The following is a 15,918-nucleotide window of genomic DNA, read 5'->3' on the forward strand; positions in this document are numbered from 1 at the left end:
ATTTTTGAATGGTGAGACCTTGACTTTCTTCTTTTCTATCTTTTCTGTAATGATGGAAGTTAGAAGCTTCCAAAATAATAATAATAATAATTGTAATATTAATGGTAAAACAACAATAACAACAAATTGGTCCTCATTAAAGCTAGGTGGAGTTTTTTTTTTTTTTTTTTGGTAATGTGCTTTATAAACAGTGAGAGATCTGATTGTGAATTGCCTCCAGGGCCCCACTTTCCCAGTTTCCAGGCTCGGAAAGTCCAGGATAAAAGGCAGTCTGTATTTGTATGGAAAAATAAAAACTTGTTTTGCTTCTGTATTTGATGAAATATTTATTCTGTCATACAAACGTAAAGGTGGAAGTTCTTCGAGTTCATCTAATCGAGCCCCTTTCCAGGATATTGGCCCCTCTGACAAATGAATGCTTTGAGCCATGAGAAGCTCAGTCCCTTAAGAAGATTTGGGTGATTATATGAGCATAAAATGACAATTTTAGCCATTTAATGCACATAGTTTAGTGGCCTTAAATACATTTCATGGTCTTGTACAGTCATTGTCACCCTCCATCCCTACATTTTTCATTGGCTAAAACTAAGTTCAATATTCATTAAAAACTGCCAGCCCTTACACCTACATCCCCAGGTGACCAGCACCCTCCCACATCCTTTAGTGACCAGTCCTCTCCCCTGCTACATTTCCTGGTGACCAGTCCCCACTACTATATCTCATCCTCAAGTAACCAGTCCCCCCTACTATATCCCCTGGTGATTAGCATCCCCCCAATACATCTTGTTGTGATCAGCCTCCCCACTACATCTCCACATTACCAGTCCCCCACTATATCCTCTGGCGATCAGTATCCCCATTTCCCAGAGACTAGTCCCTCATAGTCCCCTAATACCCACATCCTCTGGGACCAGTCCTCATCACTATACCCCCTGGTGACCAGTAGTCTGCCTTAAAACATATTTATTTTTATTTATGTATATATTTATGTCTGTGTGTTTGCTTTATTTGGGGTGTGAGAGTTCCTGCAGGGGCTAGAAGAGAGCATTACATCTCCTGGACTGGAGTGGTTGTGAGTGGGTACGAGGAACCACATTCCAGTCCTCTGTAGAAGCAGCAAGCACCCTTAACTACTGAGAAATCTCCCAGGCCCTAGACTGCTTGTTGATATGATAAATGCCAGTATATTTCAGATAAGACCCTATTTCAGTCATACCATACTTGTCCTTCTGTGACTGTCTGACTTCTTTCAGCTAATACTTTCTCTTCATGGTTCATTCTTGTTGGATCACATTCTGGAGTCCCATTTCCCTCTAAGACCCCATAACACCACAATATAGGAATATATGCATCTCCTTTTCCACCTATCAGCCTATATTTAGTTGTATTCACCCTTTGTCTATCATAACCACCTCCATGAACACCAATGTGTTTGTCTATGACTTTGTTTTAGTTCTTCTAGAAGTGTATTTCCCCAGATTAACGAGAGGAAGAGAATTGTTGACTCATATAGAAATTCTGGGTTTCAGTTTTTGCCGGATCTACTTCTCTACTGTTTGTTGTGGTGCCTCCACCATTTTGTAATCACTAGCATTGTTCAAGGTTACACTTTCTACAGCCCTACCAAAGTGTGTTTCTGAGTTTTAAAAAATTATTTTCTTAAGATAGTATTGTATCGTTATAAAAGTATTGTCTTTGGTTTGCAAACTTGGCTGAGCTTCATATTAGTTATTTGAATTTGAGTCAAATACTTGATCTCTCCAAGTCTCAGAAATTCTTTTTTATGTCTGTTCTGTGTAAAAGTTTGAGCAGCAAAGAGGATACTGAATATATAATTAGAAAAGTGAAATGAAAGTTGCCATAAGATACTTTATAAGATACTTTATTTAGTGTCTCAAAACAATAGACTCTTGGTGACTGTTTTGGGATTCTGGGGGTCATTGACAGGTCCATTGCTTTGGACCCTCTTGATTGCTGGATTCTCTTCATCAGGACCAGTTAAAATGTATGGGACCAATGAGATTGCTCAATGGGTGAAGGTGCTTGTCTCTTAATGATGCAAGTCTGATGTCCAGAGTTTAATTCCCAGAACCCACATAAAAATCAAAGATGAGAACTGACTCTGCAGAGCTGTCCTTTGACCTCACTGGGCACAGGATGTCAAAACCCTCACTAAATGCATCATCCATATTCATACAAGTGATAATAGTAATAATAATAATAATCTTAAAAGCCTACTTTGGTGTAACTTCTATAATGGATAATGGTCATCTTCAGTTCATCAGTGTTGACTTTTGTCTTTTCTTTGTCACAAAATAAGTAACAGCTCCTCACACATGCCATCTGTCTGATGATGTCAGGTCTCAGTCATTTGTTAGTCTTCTGTTGCTTTGGTCAATGTGTGGTTTTACTCAAGTTTTTTTGACAAGCTTTTTTGTGACCCAGGGTGGCCTGGAACTCTCTATGTAGCTGAGGTTGTCCTCATGGTCCTCCTACTTCTCCCAAAATACTAGGAATACAGGCATGAACCATTGTACCTAGCATATTCTGTTCAAGGGATCAAACATCGGGGTTTTATGGATGCTATGCAAACACTGTTGCCAGCTGACTGATTAACACATCTACCCAATGCTTTCTGAAATAACAGGATCTAGACCTCTTCTTGGATCTGCTATTCTGGATTGTAGCAGGCCATGAGATCCAATAACCAGATATACTTTTGTCTCTATTCTTTTGTCATTCTTCTACATCAGAGCCATCAACATGAAAGAATAAATGTGTGGATACTAGTGAGACCTTTTTAAAAAATCAGATTTAATTTCCATCATGCCACTGCTTCTTGTTCTTTTCCAACCTCTCTCTTTCCTCAGGGCTAAGATTCTTCATAGCACTCACATCAGCCTTTGTTGAACTTGGAGCATTTTGTTTGCTATCTTTTGTCATCTCCTTAAGTGGGGCCAAGTCTACCTGCTCCTTGTGGACTTTCCTCATGGCTACTGGTGCCAAGTGGACACAAGTACTGTTCTACTGAAATAAAATTTCAAAAGTCTTGGCACAGAAGAGCTACAGGACCCGTAGAAGGCATTGTCTGTAGGCTGAGCCTTTACCATTGTTGAACAAACACCTGGAGACTTGCCTATGGAGAGAAGGGTGGGCGGGACGCCATTTTGGCCACAACTTTAAAGAGCACTTTGATCTTGAGTCTTCAGACATGAACGTCCAGGGAAGGTCTGATTCTACTCCACCTGGTCCTATAATTCATTGGCTTTCCAAAGCCAAGTCAAATCGCCAGTTTCTACAGTTGCCCTCAGGAGGGTAAATGTAGCCCCTTGGAAATACCAGAGTTACTCCTAAAAGCTCCTGAGGTGTGGGCTCGCTTTTAGCTACATGCCCAGCTCACCTAAACATTCTTTCTTTATGACCTCTTTGACATCCGTGAAATGTTTCAATTTTACTGTGAACCTTTTTTACCCTTAAAAACAAAAATCTCCAGACTTTTTTTTTTCCTGTAGAGGGAAGTTGTAACTTTGTCAAAGATGAAGTGTTCCAGCGGCTCCTTTGTCTTTCTCCTCAGCTGAGTGTTTGAAAATTATCCTCCCAAGAACATCACATGTTGACAGAGAAAAAGGAAAAAGCCAGATGCTCTTCCTGTCTTTCAAAGCAGAAGAGAAATGAAGGCAAGGCTTGCTTTTTTGGCATTTCCATAGAGTTCCCAGAATCCTTTGATACAAAGCACTGTTAGACTTGAGAGACAGGTGAAAAGTATACACAAAATATAAGCCCCTTCCCCCATAAAGGACTGCTAGAGTCCCTTGCATCTGACCTGGATGACCTTTGTGCCATAGGCCTTTGTAACTTCTACTTCAACCACCAAGAATATTACTCATCTAGAGTTCACAGCCAACTGAGATATTGGACATGCAGAATGCTGATGTTCAGGCCTCATTTGGTCAAGTCAAGGCAAAGTGCTAACTAACTTACCTATTTTCCATGTGTGTACATGGAACGAAGCTCTTGAGTTGAGTACCCTGACTCAGACATCATAACAGTCCCCCCCCACCCAAATCATAGAAGTTATACTACAAGACTTTTACCCAATGAGATAAAGTGAGTTGCAAGATGTCAGCCTTATGACATAATGTTTACATAATGCCATGGGGTTGCTTGGACACAAGTTCTAAAATATGGCAACAATCCGTCTGATATTCAAGGTGGATACCATGACCAAATAACTGGCCATCTGTAGGTGGCACAGGTATTCTTAACAAGCAAGTTGAAAGGAGTGAGGTGGTGTGAAATCTCTTCACACTGCTAAGTATAATGTGCTGTTAAAAACATATAAAATGTTCACTTTTAGAGATTTTTATTTAGGGTTTTCAGATCCTGGTTGATGGTAAAGAATGGAAACCTCAGACAACAAAGCTCCTGTATCTGGTGTTGAGAGAACCAGGCAATTCCTGGACAACCCCTGCTCTTCTTCACCAGGGGCTTCCCATGGTCTGCTGTATCTGAGGCTAGTTTGCCTGCAGGAACACATAGCTTTTGATCTGGCTTTGGGGAAACTGGAAAACATCAGGGCTGAATAACTTGAGTTTCTTTGGGTTGAAGGGTATTGTGTAGGAGTGTGTTTACCACAAAGAAGGTTGCTATTAAGTTTTAGAGGTGTCTGAGAGGCCATTTCGACACCTCAACATGGTTGTTAGGAAAGCTGATGACTCCATCACCTCCTTTGCTTTTTTTCTCTTGATGAACTGCACTACTCCCACCCACATCTTGCTCTTCAATGTAGAAAACATAACATGGCAATAGGAAGTGAGAAGAAGTGGCAATGTCTGCTGGCTGTGACCGAGTTTTCTGGCTTATGCTTTGCCATCATAACTTTCAGACAGAATACTTTTGATAAAATGGTATTTTGTTTGTTGTTTGTTTTGCAAACTTAAAAGAAAGAAAAAGCACAGCACACACTGTTTATAATATATACATGAAATATTGAGAGTGAAGCAAACATTAATATAGCGGGTTGGTTATAACATGTATCTCTCTGGTAAGGGATTTGTGTTGAAAGAGAGGAGCCAGACAAGCAAACCTTAACAGAAGGTTTTAAGTTTGGAGGATGTCACCAGGAACCTCACGGGGCAGGGAAAGATCCATGGGTTTGGGTCTTAGTGACATTTGTCAGAGTATTTTGGTTTTGACATCATTAGTGTAGATTTTATAGTTTTTCTTTACAAGCTGCAGTAGGTACAGGAAATGCATTCATGTGAATGCGCTACTAATTGAATGCTGACATCATCACCTTCTCTTCTTCCTCAGCTGCCTGCACATTGCACCTGCCTGCTCCTTTCATCTGTGAGCCATTCGGGTAGGGTCTGTACTTCTCATCTATACCATCTCAGGTTTACCAAATACTGCATAGGAAGAATAGAACTCAGAAACCAAGTGAACATCCAGCAGTTACCCCAGTTTCCCCCAGCCTTCTACTGTGGGGGACCTTGTGTCAATCCTGCATCTACTTATTCTTCAGAATTCAAGACAAGAGTCATCATCCTGTGCCAACCTTTGCCAGCCACTTCTGGTTCCTTCTTCATGCTCTGGTGTGGTGCTCGCTAGGTTCCCACAACTTACTGGCACAGAGACATGAGAAGTCTTTTTATAGTCTCCCCATTTTGCACATATAAAGTCTATAGCATTTTATAAACTTAAAAGAGCATACAACAGAAAGTACCTAACCTCCTTCCTGCACCTGACCTATTAACTCTCCCTCTTCTCATATGTAGACATTGTTCCTAATTTTTGAATGTCTCCCTGTATAGCTATTTCATGAGGATGTAGATTTATATGTGTGAGAATGCAAATACATGTGTGTGTACAGAACTCAAAAACATAACCATACACAGTTTGGCTTTATAATTTTTTTTCCTAGACACACTTGTTTTTAACCTAAGGGTATAATTTTGTGATTATTTCAAACCAATACATACAGACCTGTCCTCTGTTCTATGGAGACATTTAGATAGCTCTAATTTATTGAGCAGGTCTTGCTTGCTATTGGAGAAACAAGCTGTTTCCACTCTTTTTCTCCTCTAGATAGCATCCTGAAGTCCTGTAGGAGTGTCACTTTGTCTATTAGAGTGTACCTGCAGGGCTGCACACCCGGAAGAAGGGCTGCTACCCCCACAGCACGGCTGCCTTGTAAGTTAATTTCCATAGAAATATTACTGAGTCCAGCCAATTTATATTCCTACCATGCAGTAATGCTTATTTTTTTAGAAGCCTTCTCAGTGTCATCAATCTAATTTTTTATTTCCAATCAGACTTGGAAAACATAACATCCTACTGAAGTTTAAAACTTCAGAATAAAATGAATTTTTTGTGGATGCTTGTGTACTTATGTGTACACATATGTACTTATGCCTACAGATGCCAAATGAGGGTGCCTGATCCCCAGGAGTTAGAGATACAGCGGTTGTGAGCTGAAGATGTAGGTGCTGGGAATTGGACACTTGACTACTGAGCCATATCTCTAAGCCACTCATATGGAAGTTCTAATATTTTAATTTTTTATCAATGAATGCAGTATGTTTGTGTATGTCATCCCATCCCCATTGGCCACTCGTCTGTTGCTCCCTCTGATTTCTTCCTAAACCGTTGCTTCTTCCCTACAGTCTCCTAGCTCATTCCCTTTGCCCACTTGCCTGCTGTGCCCTCTGACACTTTCCAGTGTGTTGCTGTGTAGAAACTCCTATGCTCTATACCCTTTCAGCTAGCCCTTTGCCTTTTGAGTGGCAAGAATGCTTTTCTCCTTATCATGTGTCATGTTTGAGTTTTGTGTTGTCTTGCAGTACCTCTTTGATGTACTCTCTTTATCACCTTTTTTCTTTGGTGTTTGGATACAGTGTCAAACTTAATTTCTCCCACATGCTGGATGGACATCTGCTTGATAGCACCAGGGCAGGCAAGGTGAAGAGAGGTTAGAGGTCTGGTGTGGAAAGGTCTGTGCGAATGGGGTACGAATGGGGCAACTCTGGCTGGGGAGTAAGGGACAAACAGACACTCCTAAGGGGGTCTAGCACCCACAGGAAATGCCTCCAACACCAAGGTCCCCTCTTGCTGAAAATAGATAAGTGTGTTCAAGAAAGGGAGGCCATACTCTGTCAGCATAGGAACTGTTGAAATCACTCTGTTATCTGCAGAAGATCAAGTTGCCTGCCTTGTAGGTGACACACATGAGCAAACAGAATTCTTCATCCATCACACACACAGTAGCTCTGCCCGTCCCCACTCATTGCTGTTGACTAACAAGGCCCCTGAAATGCTGCTTGTGACAACTCTGAGACAGGAAGAGCTGTCCCTTTTCACAATTGAGTGACTCCTTGGCACATCTGAAGCATGGCCTTATGTGTTTATTAAAAGTTCCCAAGCCTGTAGCTCTAGACCTATTATATGCAGAGGCCATGGGTACAAGTAACATCCTTTCCAATGCTTTTTGCTTTTTGTTAGATCCAAAAACAACCTTGGCAGATTGATGGTCAAATGGACATTAAGATCAAATGTTGATCACATGGAAAATCACACTTCATCTCCTAAGGGTATGATATAAAACTTATTACAGGGAAATAGTCATGGCACCAAGTTTGACTAGACTTTGCTGTTGGTTGAGTTCTGTATTGGTCCATCATCATTTGAAACTGATTCCTGCCTTTTCCTTTCTTAAATATGACCACAGAAGCTCTCTACACATGGTCCTCCAAGGCTGGGGTGACTCTCTGTTCTCAGATGTTCTCCATAGCACTTCGCACCATTGACAGAGATACTTCTCTACAGCGTTTACTTTAGAACCTTGGACTTGCCTCAGAATGTACACGAACCCCTCAAGTCTGGTCTCTTTTGTTTGTTTGCCTTTAAGGGGAAAGATTAGTTTTAGAAATAGAAGAGCCATGTTCTGAATGTTGCCCTTCTCAATGTAACTTACCTATTATCAGGATTTCTAGCTTTAGATTACTTTCTAAGCTTATTGAGCTGTGTCTTTTTTTATTGTAAGTGGTCATTGCTCATAATTTATTAATCAAATCAACCCAAAGTTAGTGATGTCAAATAAGCATTTATTCAGCCTTTTTTGTATGTGTGTGATCTCTTCTCTTCCCTGAGCCAGTCTGATCTCTGTTAACTCTGAATTAACATAAGTCATAGGCAATCTAGATTTGATGGTGCAGAAGTACACTCCATCACTTCATTGAAGATGACTGAAAAAGATGTGGGTCCAGGGAGGAATAAGCTATGGGAGCCCTGTATTTAGATAAGTTCTCTCCTCTCTCAGGAGAGCCAGCACCCAGAATAGGTGTTAATCCAACATTTCACAAGATCCAAGACAATAATTATAGTTCGAATCTGAAATGTCTTGTGCTGGCTCACATTTTAAACTATTCTTCCACAGCTTGTAGACCCATGTTTGAGGATTCTTTAGTAGGAAGGTTTGACTGGCAGAAATGGGTCACTGGGGACAGGTCTTCGAAGGTAATAGCCATCCTAGGTTCCGCCTCAGAGGCTCTATGACAAAGGTCCTTCTCAAGTTCCTGTAGCCATTAATGAAGCAACCTGCTCCAGCATGACTTCCTGACCATGCTGGAATCAAATCCCTCTGAAACCACCAACCAAAATGGATAAACAACACAACTGTATCCTGGCTGGACATGAAGAAAGCCAGACTCAGGCCCGGGCCTTGCCTAAGGTCAACATTACAGTCTACCATACTACCTCGGAGAAATAAATTCTGTGCTGGTCTACAATAGCTCCCAAAGCCTGTCCAGGCATGTGTGGCTTTTAGGACACATTTTCTGGCTATTGACTGAGTTCTGAGTTGGCAGATTCTGAGAATAACATAAAACTTCATTCCTAGCCTCATGATGCACATACTTGGTGACAAACAGAATACTCAAAACCCTTGTGGTCACCTTACAAAGTGCCAAGTGCCTTAAGGGAACAGGAGGCACTGTGGGATTCAAAAGAGACTCTGGGAGGAATCCTGGCTTCAGTTTGGACTTTATTTAATGTTACTGTGTATTTAATTCTCATCATTGATCTCCCCAATCAAGATACAGTAGAGGAAACCCAGTCTGGACAGATAAGACACTTAAACTGAAACAATCTGAGGCAAATTAAGTATTTTAAAATTACCAGCTCTCCTGATGCTGCATGCCCAGCCTGATGTGGCTGGAGGAAAACCATTTACATCCTGCAGGATGATAGCAACCCCCTTGAATTTACCTCTCAGATGAAAATAATTTGTACTGATCCTGGGACCCCTCAATCCCATTAATTTAAATGTGATTTTCACATGCAGCTAGAAGATACAAATTACACACTCAATATATGTGTAAAAATTTCCTCACAACCGCCTTTTACTCTTCACCTGTTGGAAAGTTTCAAGAATTGAATTGACAGTATGGAGCTTAGAGGGAAACCACACACACACACACACACACACACACACACACACACACACACACACACAAACACACATACACACACACACACACACACATACACACACACACACAAACACACACACACACACATACACACACACACACAAACACACACACACACTCAATTTCAAAAGTGACACAGGCACTCACTGCCAGTGTTGTCAGCAGCCAGACTGAAGCAGAGCTGGGAACGGAAAGTCATGGGTATGTTCTGCTGACAGCTGATGACATGTCAGGGGACCTTAGGCAAGCTTTCTGCCTGAGTCTGGATTTCCTCAAATCTAACCAGACTGCGATAATCTTGGACCTTGGGCCTTCCCATACGGAGTCACGAGTTAATAATGCCTGTTCTGTGTACTGACTTTCCTGAAAGGAAAGTGCGATCTAAATACAAGGTACTTGTCTTACTCGAGGTGCTTGGAATCTTAATAGCTGTCTCAATTGCGTCCAAAGTGGGCTTCTCTTTGGAAGTGCTTTAAAAGTGGCTGGGGAAGGAGGCTGAAAAGGGGGTTTGTTTCTCGCTATCTGTGCCTCAAGTAGATTATGGCTTGATTTTTAGGATATGCCCAATTTGCACATCTAACAAAGGACTTCACAAAAACCCCCATCATTGAAAGCCTGGAAGATGGTAAGATAGTTCTGCTGCACTCCTTCCACAACCAGCCTAAACTCCACGCGTCAAAACTAATGGCCAAGCAATTGGGGGCTGGGGGTGGGGCTCCAAATTGAAAATAACATTTGGCTTTGAAAGACCGCCTAGAAACACCAGGTTGTTTCTTGGTTACTAACCACGAAGCTATCTCAGCATTGAAGGTAGAGTCTGGGAGTCCCTTTCCTTCAGAGTTTCAAATCGCTTCAAAGTTCTAGATTCATTTGTTCATTCTGTTATCATTTATTCATGTAGGAGGTATATCAGTACTTAAGCTTGTCACCCAAGTGGTTTGAAAATGACCAGTGTTGGGCTATGAAATATGTTGGACTCACCCCCGTGAGATTCAAGGATTGAGAAAGCCCCGTCCAAGAATCTCTGTTGGCTGACACCGTCCTCAGCTCGGGTTGGGAGTTGAACACCCTTTGGCTGTGTCTGTAGTTAGTAACAGTTTTTATCTACAGCCATCAGAGCCCCTTTGCTGAAGGCTGACGCATCTGACTCATCTCCAGATCGTCTCGAGAACAGTCTGTGATTATCACAATTAGGTCCATTTAAGAAGGGAGGTGCTGGAGATGTGAAGCAAGTCTCCCCAGGTCATAGGCCAGGTTGTGGCAGAGCCAGAATTTGAAATCGTCCAACTCAGAAACCTGCCCCTCGCTTCCTGCTGCACTAGCACACACTGGCATTGTCTAGAGCTGCCTGAAGTCAAAGAGGGCACAGAGGATGCCCGAGTCCTGCTTCTTGCTCCCTGCTCCCTGCTCCCAAGACATCTGCTGTCTAATTGGAATGAAAGGGAGAGACCACTCATTGATGGCAAGAGAAATGTAAAGGTGACTGACATGTGTAATGTAGAAAGGCACTTCCCGTTTGGGTTTTGTCTTATTAGTAGTAAATTGAGCATGACTGAATTGCCATTTTACTTATTTCTTATTTCTATTCAATTGTCAATCTCTGTTGTGAGTTAAGCTGCTTAGAACAGAACTATGCTGTTTGAGGCTCCAACACGAGAAAGATTTTATTGATGTCACTATTACATTGGTTCACAGAGGTGTATCTAGTTATATTATTTGGGGCTAGGGAAATGGCTCAGTGGATCAAGTGCTTACCACAAAAGTGTGAGGACTGGAGTCTGCATCCCTAGGACTCATGTAAAATACTACACAGGTATGATGTCCCCCTTGTAGTCCCAGCTCTCAAGAGGAAACTTGAGACTCTCTGGGCAAGCTGACTAGCTAGATGAGCTGACTCAGCCATCTGTGTGTTAGGTAAGAGACCCTGCTGCAGGAATGAACATGGATAGTTACTTAGGAGGCCGCCAATGTCAAACTCTGACTTCCACACCCATGTACATCCATTGATACACACATGTACCCCCTCCACTTGTACCCCACACATACAAATCCTCATATATATACATCCATGCACACTACACATGTTTATAATTTTAGCATATGTAATCTCAGTACTTGGGAGGCTGAGGTAGGAAGACGGTGACTTCAGGATCATCCTGTGCCACCTAGCAATGGATGCCCCATCTCCAAAACCAGCAACAACAAAACGTTTTGGTGGTTGTGGCTCAGTGGCAGGATGCTAGCCCGCCAGCTCAAATCCTTATCCTGAGACCTCAGCCGAGGCCATCAAACTTTTCATAGAACTGTGCTAAATGCGCAATGATTTTTTCTGTATCTTCATGACCAAGTATAAGTGAGGCGGTAAAAGGAAATGAAAGCTGAGAACTCGCTGCACAAGTGTTAATGTGTTAGGTCAACCTTCCAACCCTAGCAGGTGCTAATGTTGCTAGGGAGATAAAAAGCACAAATGACCCCATGCTGGTTGAAAATCTACCAGGGCTAGATAACCCAGGCAAGACTCCCTGTTTCCAACAGAAGGCTCTCTGAAGTGCCCAAGTTGTGCAGTTAAAGACAGGTCTATGTTCAGGACAGATATTCCACTGGAGACTGCCCTTCCTCTAGCAACAAGAGAGAGGGTAACAGCTTCACCAAGTCTTCGCAATTGTTTCCTCATAGACAACCTCCAGAGAGGTCATCAAAAGATCAAGGACAGACCTTTCTAATCACTGAACTTGCCAGGACTCACAGGAGGCTTAGCTGCAGCATTTTGGGTCCAGACTGGCTCCTCTACCTTCTGCTCACCCTTCCCCCATCCCAGCCCCTGACAGCATTATTTCATACTCTTTCAATTCTTTATTTCTCTGTGGCTATCCCAGACCCTGAGCTTTGTGAAGCAAGCACTGCCTTCAGCTTGTGCACTACTGCTGGGTTCATCTGGGACAGAGCTCAGTAAATATTTGTTGAGTGGGTAGATGGATGGATAGGCATTGGATCAATGAACAAGTGAACTTAGAGGAATTAAATTCTAGAAAGCAAGTCTTTTCATTCCTTCTGATCATTCATTCTCCAAAACTGCTGCTGTATCAACTGGGCTTTAGGAAACACTCGGTACAATTTACCTCCATCTCTTAACCAAGGCTTCCTTTGTTAAGAAAAACTCAATAATAAATTCTCAAGTCCTGTTGGAACAGCAGGACTGAAGGCTGCTTTCCTGAGTCCCTTACTTTTTTCTTTTTAAATGACCTTACTATTATGTATAATAGACTTTTACTATCAAATATAAAATGGGACTGTATGTAGGCTGAGCAGGACTGAAAAGGACGTGAGTAGCACCGCGGATAACACACAGAGGGAAGGGAAGAAAAGACTTGTGGCGGGGAGGCTCCTTCTAGGGGAAGAACATGGAATGAAAAGTCACACGAAGACAGAAATCCTGAGTGAAGTGTGTTGATGTCCTTAGACCTGCAGGTGTCTGCAGCAATCAGGAGGAAAGGAAGTGGAACCTCCGAAGGGAGCGAGATAAGACCCGTTCCATGCAAGCATTTCCCAGCATGCTTTTTTCTTCTCTCACTGTCCCTTTGCCAGCTTGCCATGACGCCGGAAACGAGCTAATCAGAGTGTAATGAACTGGTAGATATAGTGTCCACTTGCCTTCAGTTTCCCTTAAAGCCGTGGCTCCCAGCCTTCCTAATGCTGTGACCTTTTAATACAGTTCCTCATGGTGTGGTGACTCCCAACCATAAAATTATTTAATTGCTACCTTATAACTATAATTTTGCTACTGTTATGAAACATAATGTAAATATCTGATATGCAGGATATCTGATATGTGGCCCCTGTGAAAGGGTCATTTGACCCCTAAAGGGGTTGCGACCCACAAGTTGAAAACTACTAGCTTAAAGAATCTATGCTGGTTTTATCTTAGGGTGGAGAAACAGACCGGGGCCATGGGCAGAGTGTGTGGCAGTCCTAGGTGTTCTAGGACTGTGGAAATGTTCAAGTCTGCCAAATAGCCCATGTATTTCTGCAGTGTTTGATGAATGGGCAGGCTGGAATTAACCTTTGCAAGGTTTCTGTGGGCAGACATTAGTCCCTAGTAAAATGACAAGGAAGTATACCATCTCTAGTCATTGGGTGGATGCTCAACAGTAAGTAAGGAAATAAAGAAAGTGTTTGTTTCTGGAAAGGTGAAGCCAGAGATAAGGTGGGACTCATACCCCTTAGTACAAGGCAGCCTGGGCCACTGGGATGTTTGTGGGTAGAGCCAGGCACTATGCTCCAATGTCCGGTCTTCTACTTATTAAAGTTCAGCTTGCCTTCCAATTAAAACCTGGTTTTAGTGGTTACTTAAAATACACTGTCTTGAAAAGAGTACAGTACAGATGTCAAGCTTAATAGGCAAAAAAGAATCAAAATAGATTCATGATGTTTGCAAGGGATGGAAGGTGGGATGACATTATATGTGGTTTATTAGATGACCCTGGCCTCCTCAGATTCACAAATGTTCTGTGATATTGTCTATGTGTTGTTTGTGTATAGCCCAAGAAGGTGTTATAACAACCCTATTTAAAATATGTTAGTAAAATGTTGCCATGGATTGAACTTTTCAGAAACAACAGAACCATCCTATGGGTAGCATTGCCTATTACTGAAAAGTTTTTAAATCTTCGTAGTACGTTATGTCCTACAGATGGTTGATTTGCATACTTGCTTTAAATTACAGTGGCTTTGAAAATTACCGGTTAAGTGTAGTCACCACAAATGACTCTGCTTTTATTTGCTTTGACTTCAGAGCCAGTGTCGAGAATGGAATTTCTCTGTTCACAGAATTATAAATTCAGTGAACAAAAGCACCAATCAGGACAACGTTGTCTGTTTTCCCTCTGATAAGCCTTTTGAGTGAATTAGTCCAAGGCCGGTCTTCTTGTCAACACTATTTGTTAAAATGTGGTTGTCTCTGTTAGTAAAGTTTTCTGTAAGCATAGCTCTTTCCATTTTAACCCTCAGGGTAGAATTGTAAAGTATAAGTCTGGCCTACAGCTTGCTGAGCTTGGAGAGCTTCTGAGATGTGGGCCTCTGCTGATTACTGGAGCTGCCTCCCTTATACACAGCCATAGTACTGGGACAGTCCCTCTCTGAAGGGAACCCCATAGAATATAATACTTCTGCCCACCTGGAGGTGACCTTATTAAATAATGCCCTGTTTCTGTCCCCCTCCCCATATTTCTCATTGCAGAAACAGAGTTGTCAGTCAGTGCTGAGCTGGTGCCTACCTCGTCCTGGAACACTTCAAGTGAAATCGACAAAGGTATGCCAAGCAGAAAACATGGGCCAGGGAAGGAAGGAAAAAAAAAGCTCACCCATAGCTTGGCCTGATCTTCCTAGAGATGAACTGCTGTCTAGATCATTAGGACGAGGCAGGGGCTGAAATAATCCCCAGCTTGCTTTGTGATGATTTAACATTTAATTATTTGGAATAATTTCTGAAGATTTTTTTTTTCTTTTCTTTTTCCCTTCCTCGTTTAAAATGTTCCACATGGTGAAAACGCTTCAAGATGTGAGGCTGGACCGTTTCTGACCTTCTTGCCTGTACATTCTAGTAGACCTTCTTTGGAGGATTTGACTCTGCCTAAGCCAGGACTGATCAGATCCATTGGTTGGATGACCTTTTTGGACAACCCTTTGATATGCTTGTGGGGTTCGGGACCCAGCATTCAGAACGCTTGTAATTGCCTGTGCGTGCAGACAGCAGCTTCCTATGTACATGTGGGGAATAGATTCTCACCATGGCGTTGCTGCATTAATTAAGGCTTGCCATATGCTAAGCATTGTCTAATCTATGACCCTATGGCCTAGGCACAATGAAGCCCAGGCGCTCTGGCTCCTCCTGCCTCTCCAGCCTTATTTCTTTTTAGTCCCCTTTGTCTTGCCTCTGTATCTCTGACTGGATTTCTGTATCTTCTAGTATTTCCTATTCTTCTATCTGGCTTGCCCTTATTCTCTCTGTTTTGTTTGTTATGTGTTTTGTTTTGTTTTATTTTGTTTTTTCTTTGCCAATACCACCCTTCCCCTTCTTTGAGGAACAAACTCTTTCTATTTCAAGACTGAACACAAGCTCTATGCGATCCACGGGCTTGTTCAGTTCCTTTCAGGAAGTACCCTTTCTCTCCTTGGAACTTTCACTCATTCATTCATTCATTCATTCATTCATATATCCAGTGATCCATTGATTAAATTTGTTTTAGTTTAATTTTTATTCAGAATGTGGGGAAATTATTATTATTATTGATTTATTCTCTCATGTTATATCTTGACTGCAGTTTCCCTTCCCTCCTCTCCTCCCAGTCCTTATCCCCAACCTCCTCCCTCCCCATTCACTCCTCCTCTATTTCCTTTTAGAAAAGAACAGGCCTCCCAGGCACGCCACCCG

The 15,918-nt window shown here is 42.1% G+C and overlaps 1 protein-coding gene across 2 annotated transcripts in view; it reads left to right on the plus strand.

Annotated features, from left to right (window-relative positions):
* Positions 1 to 15,918, plus strand: part of Ror1 (receptor tyrosine kinase like orphan receptor 1) — a 346,384-nt gene that overhangs the window by 194,254 nt on the left and 136,212 nt on the right. The window contains exons 1-2 of one of the 2 annotated variants that reach the window (XM_029476592.1): positions 9,799 to 9,880; positions 14,725 to 14,796. Coding sequence is in view for 1 of the 2 variants with exons in the window: in XM_021160539.2 (XP_021016198.1) it covers positions 14,725 to 14,796 (72 nt within the window). In the remaining variant the exon portion in view is untranslated. Of the gene's footprint in view, positions 1 to 9,798; positions 9,881 to 14,724; positions 14,797 to 15,918 lie in introns of those variants that run through there. The other variant, XM_021160539.2, reaches the window with a different exon arrangement.

The sequence above is a fragment of the Mus caroli genome, chromosome 4 (assembly GCF_900094665.2).
Source record: "Mus caroli chromosome 4, CAROLI_EIJ_v1.1, whole genome shotgun sequence".
NCBI classification, from domain to species: domain Eukaryota; kingdom Metazoa; phylum Chordata; class Mammalia; order Rodentia; family Muridae; genus Mus; species Mus caroli.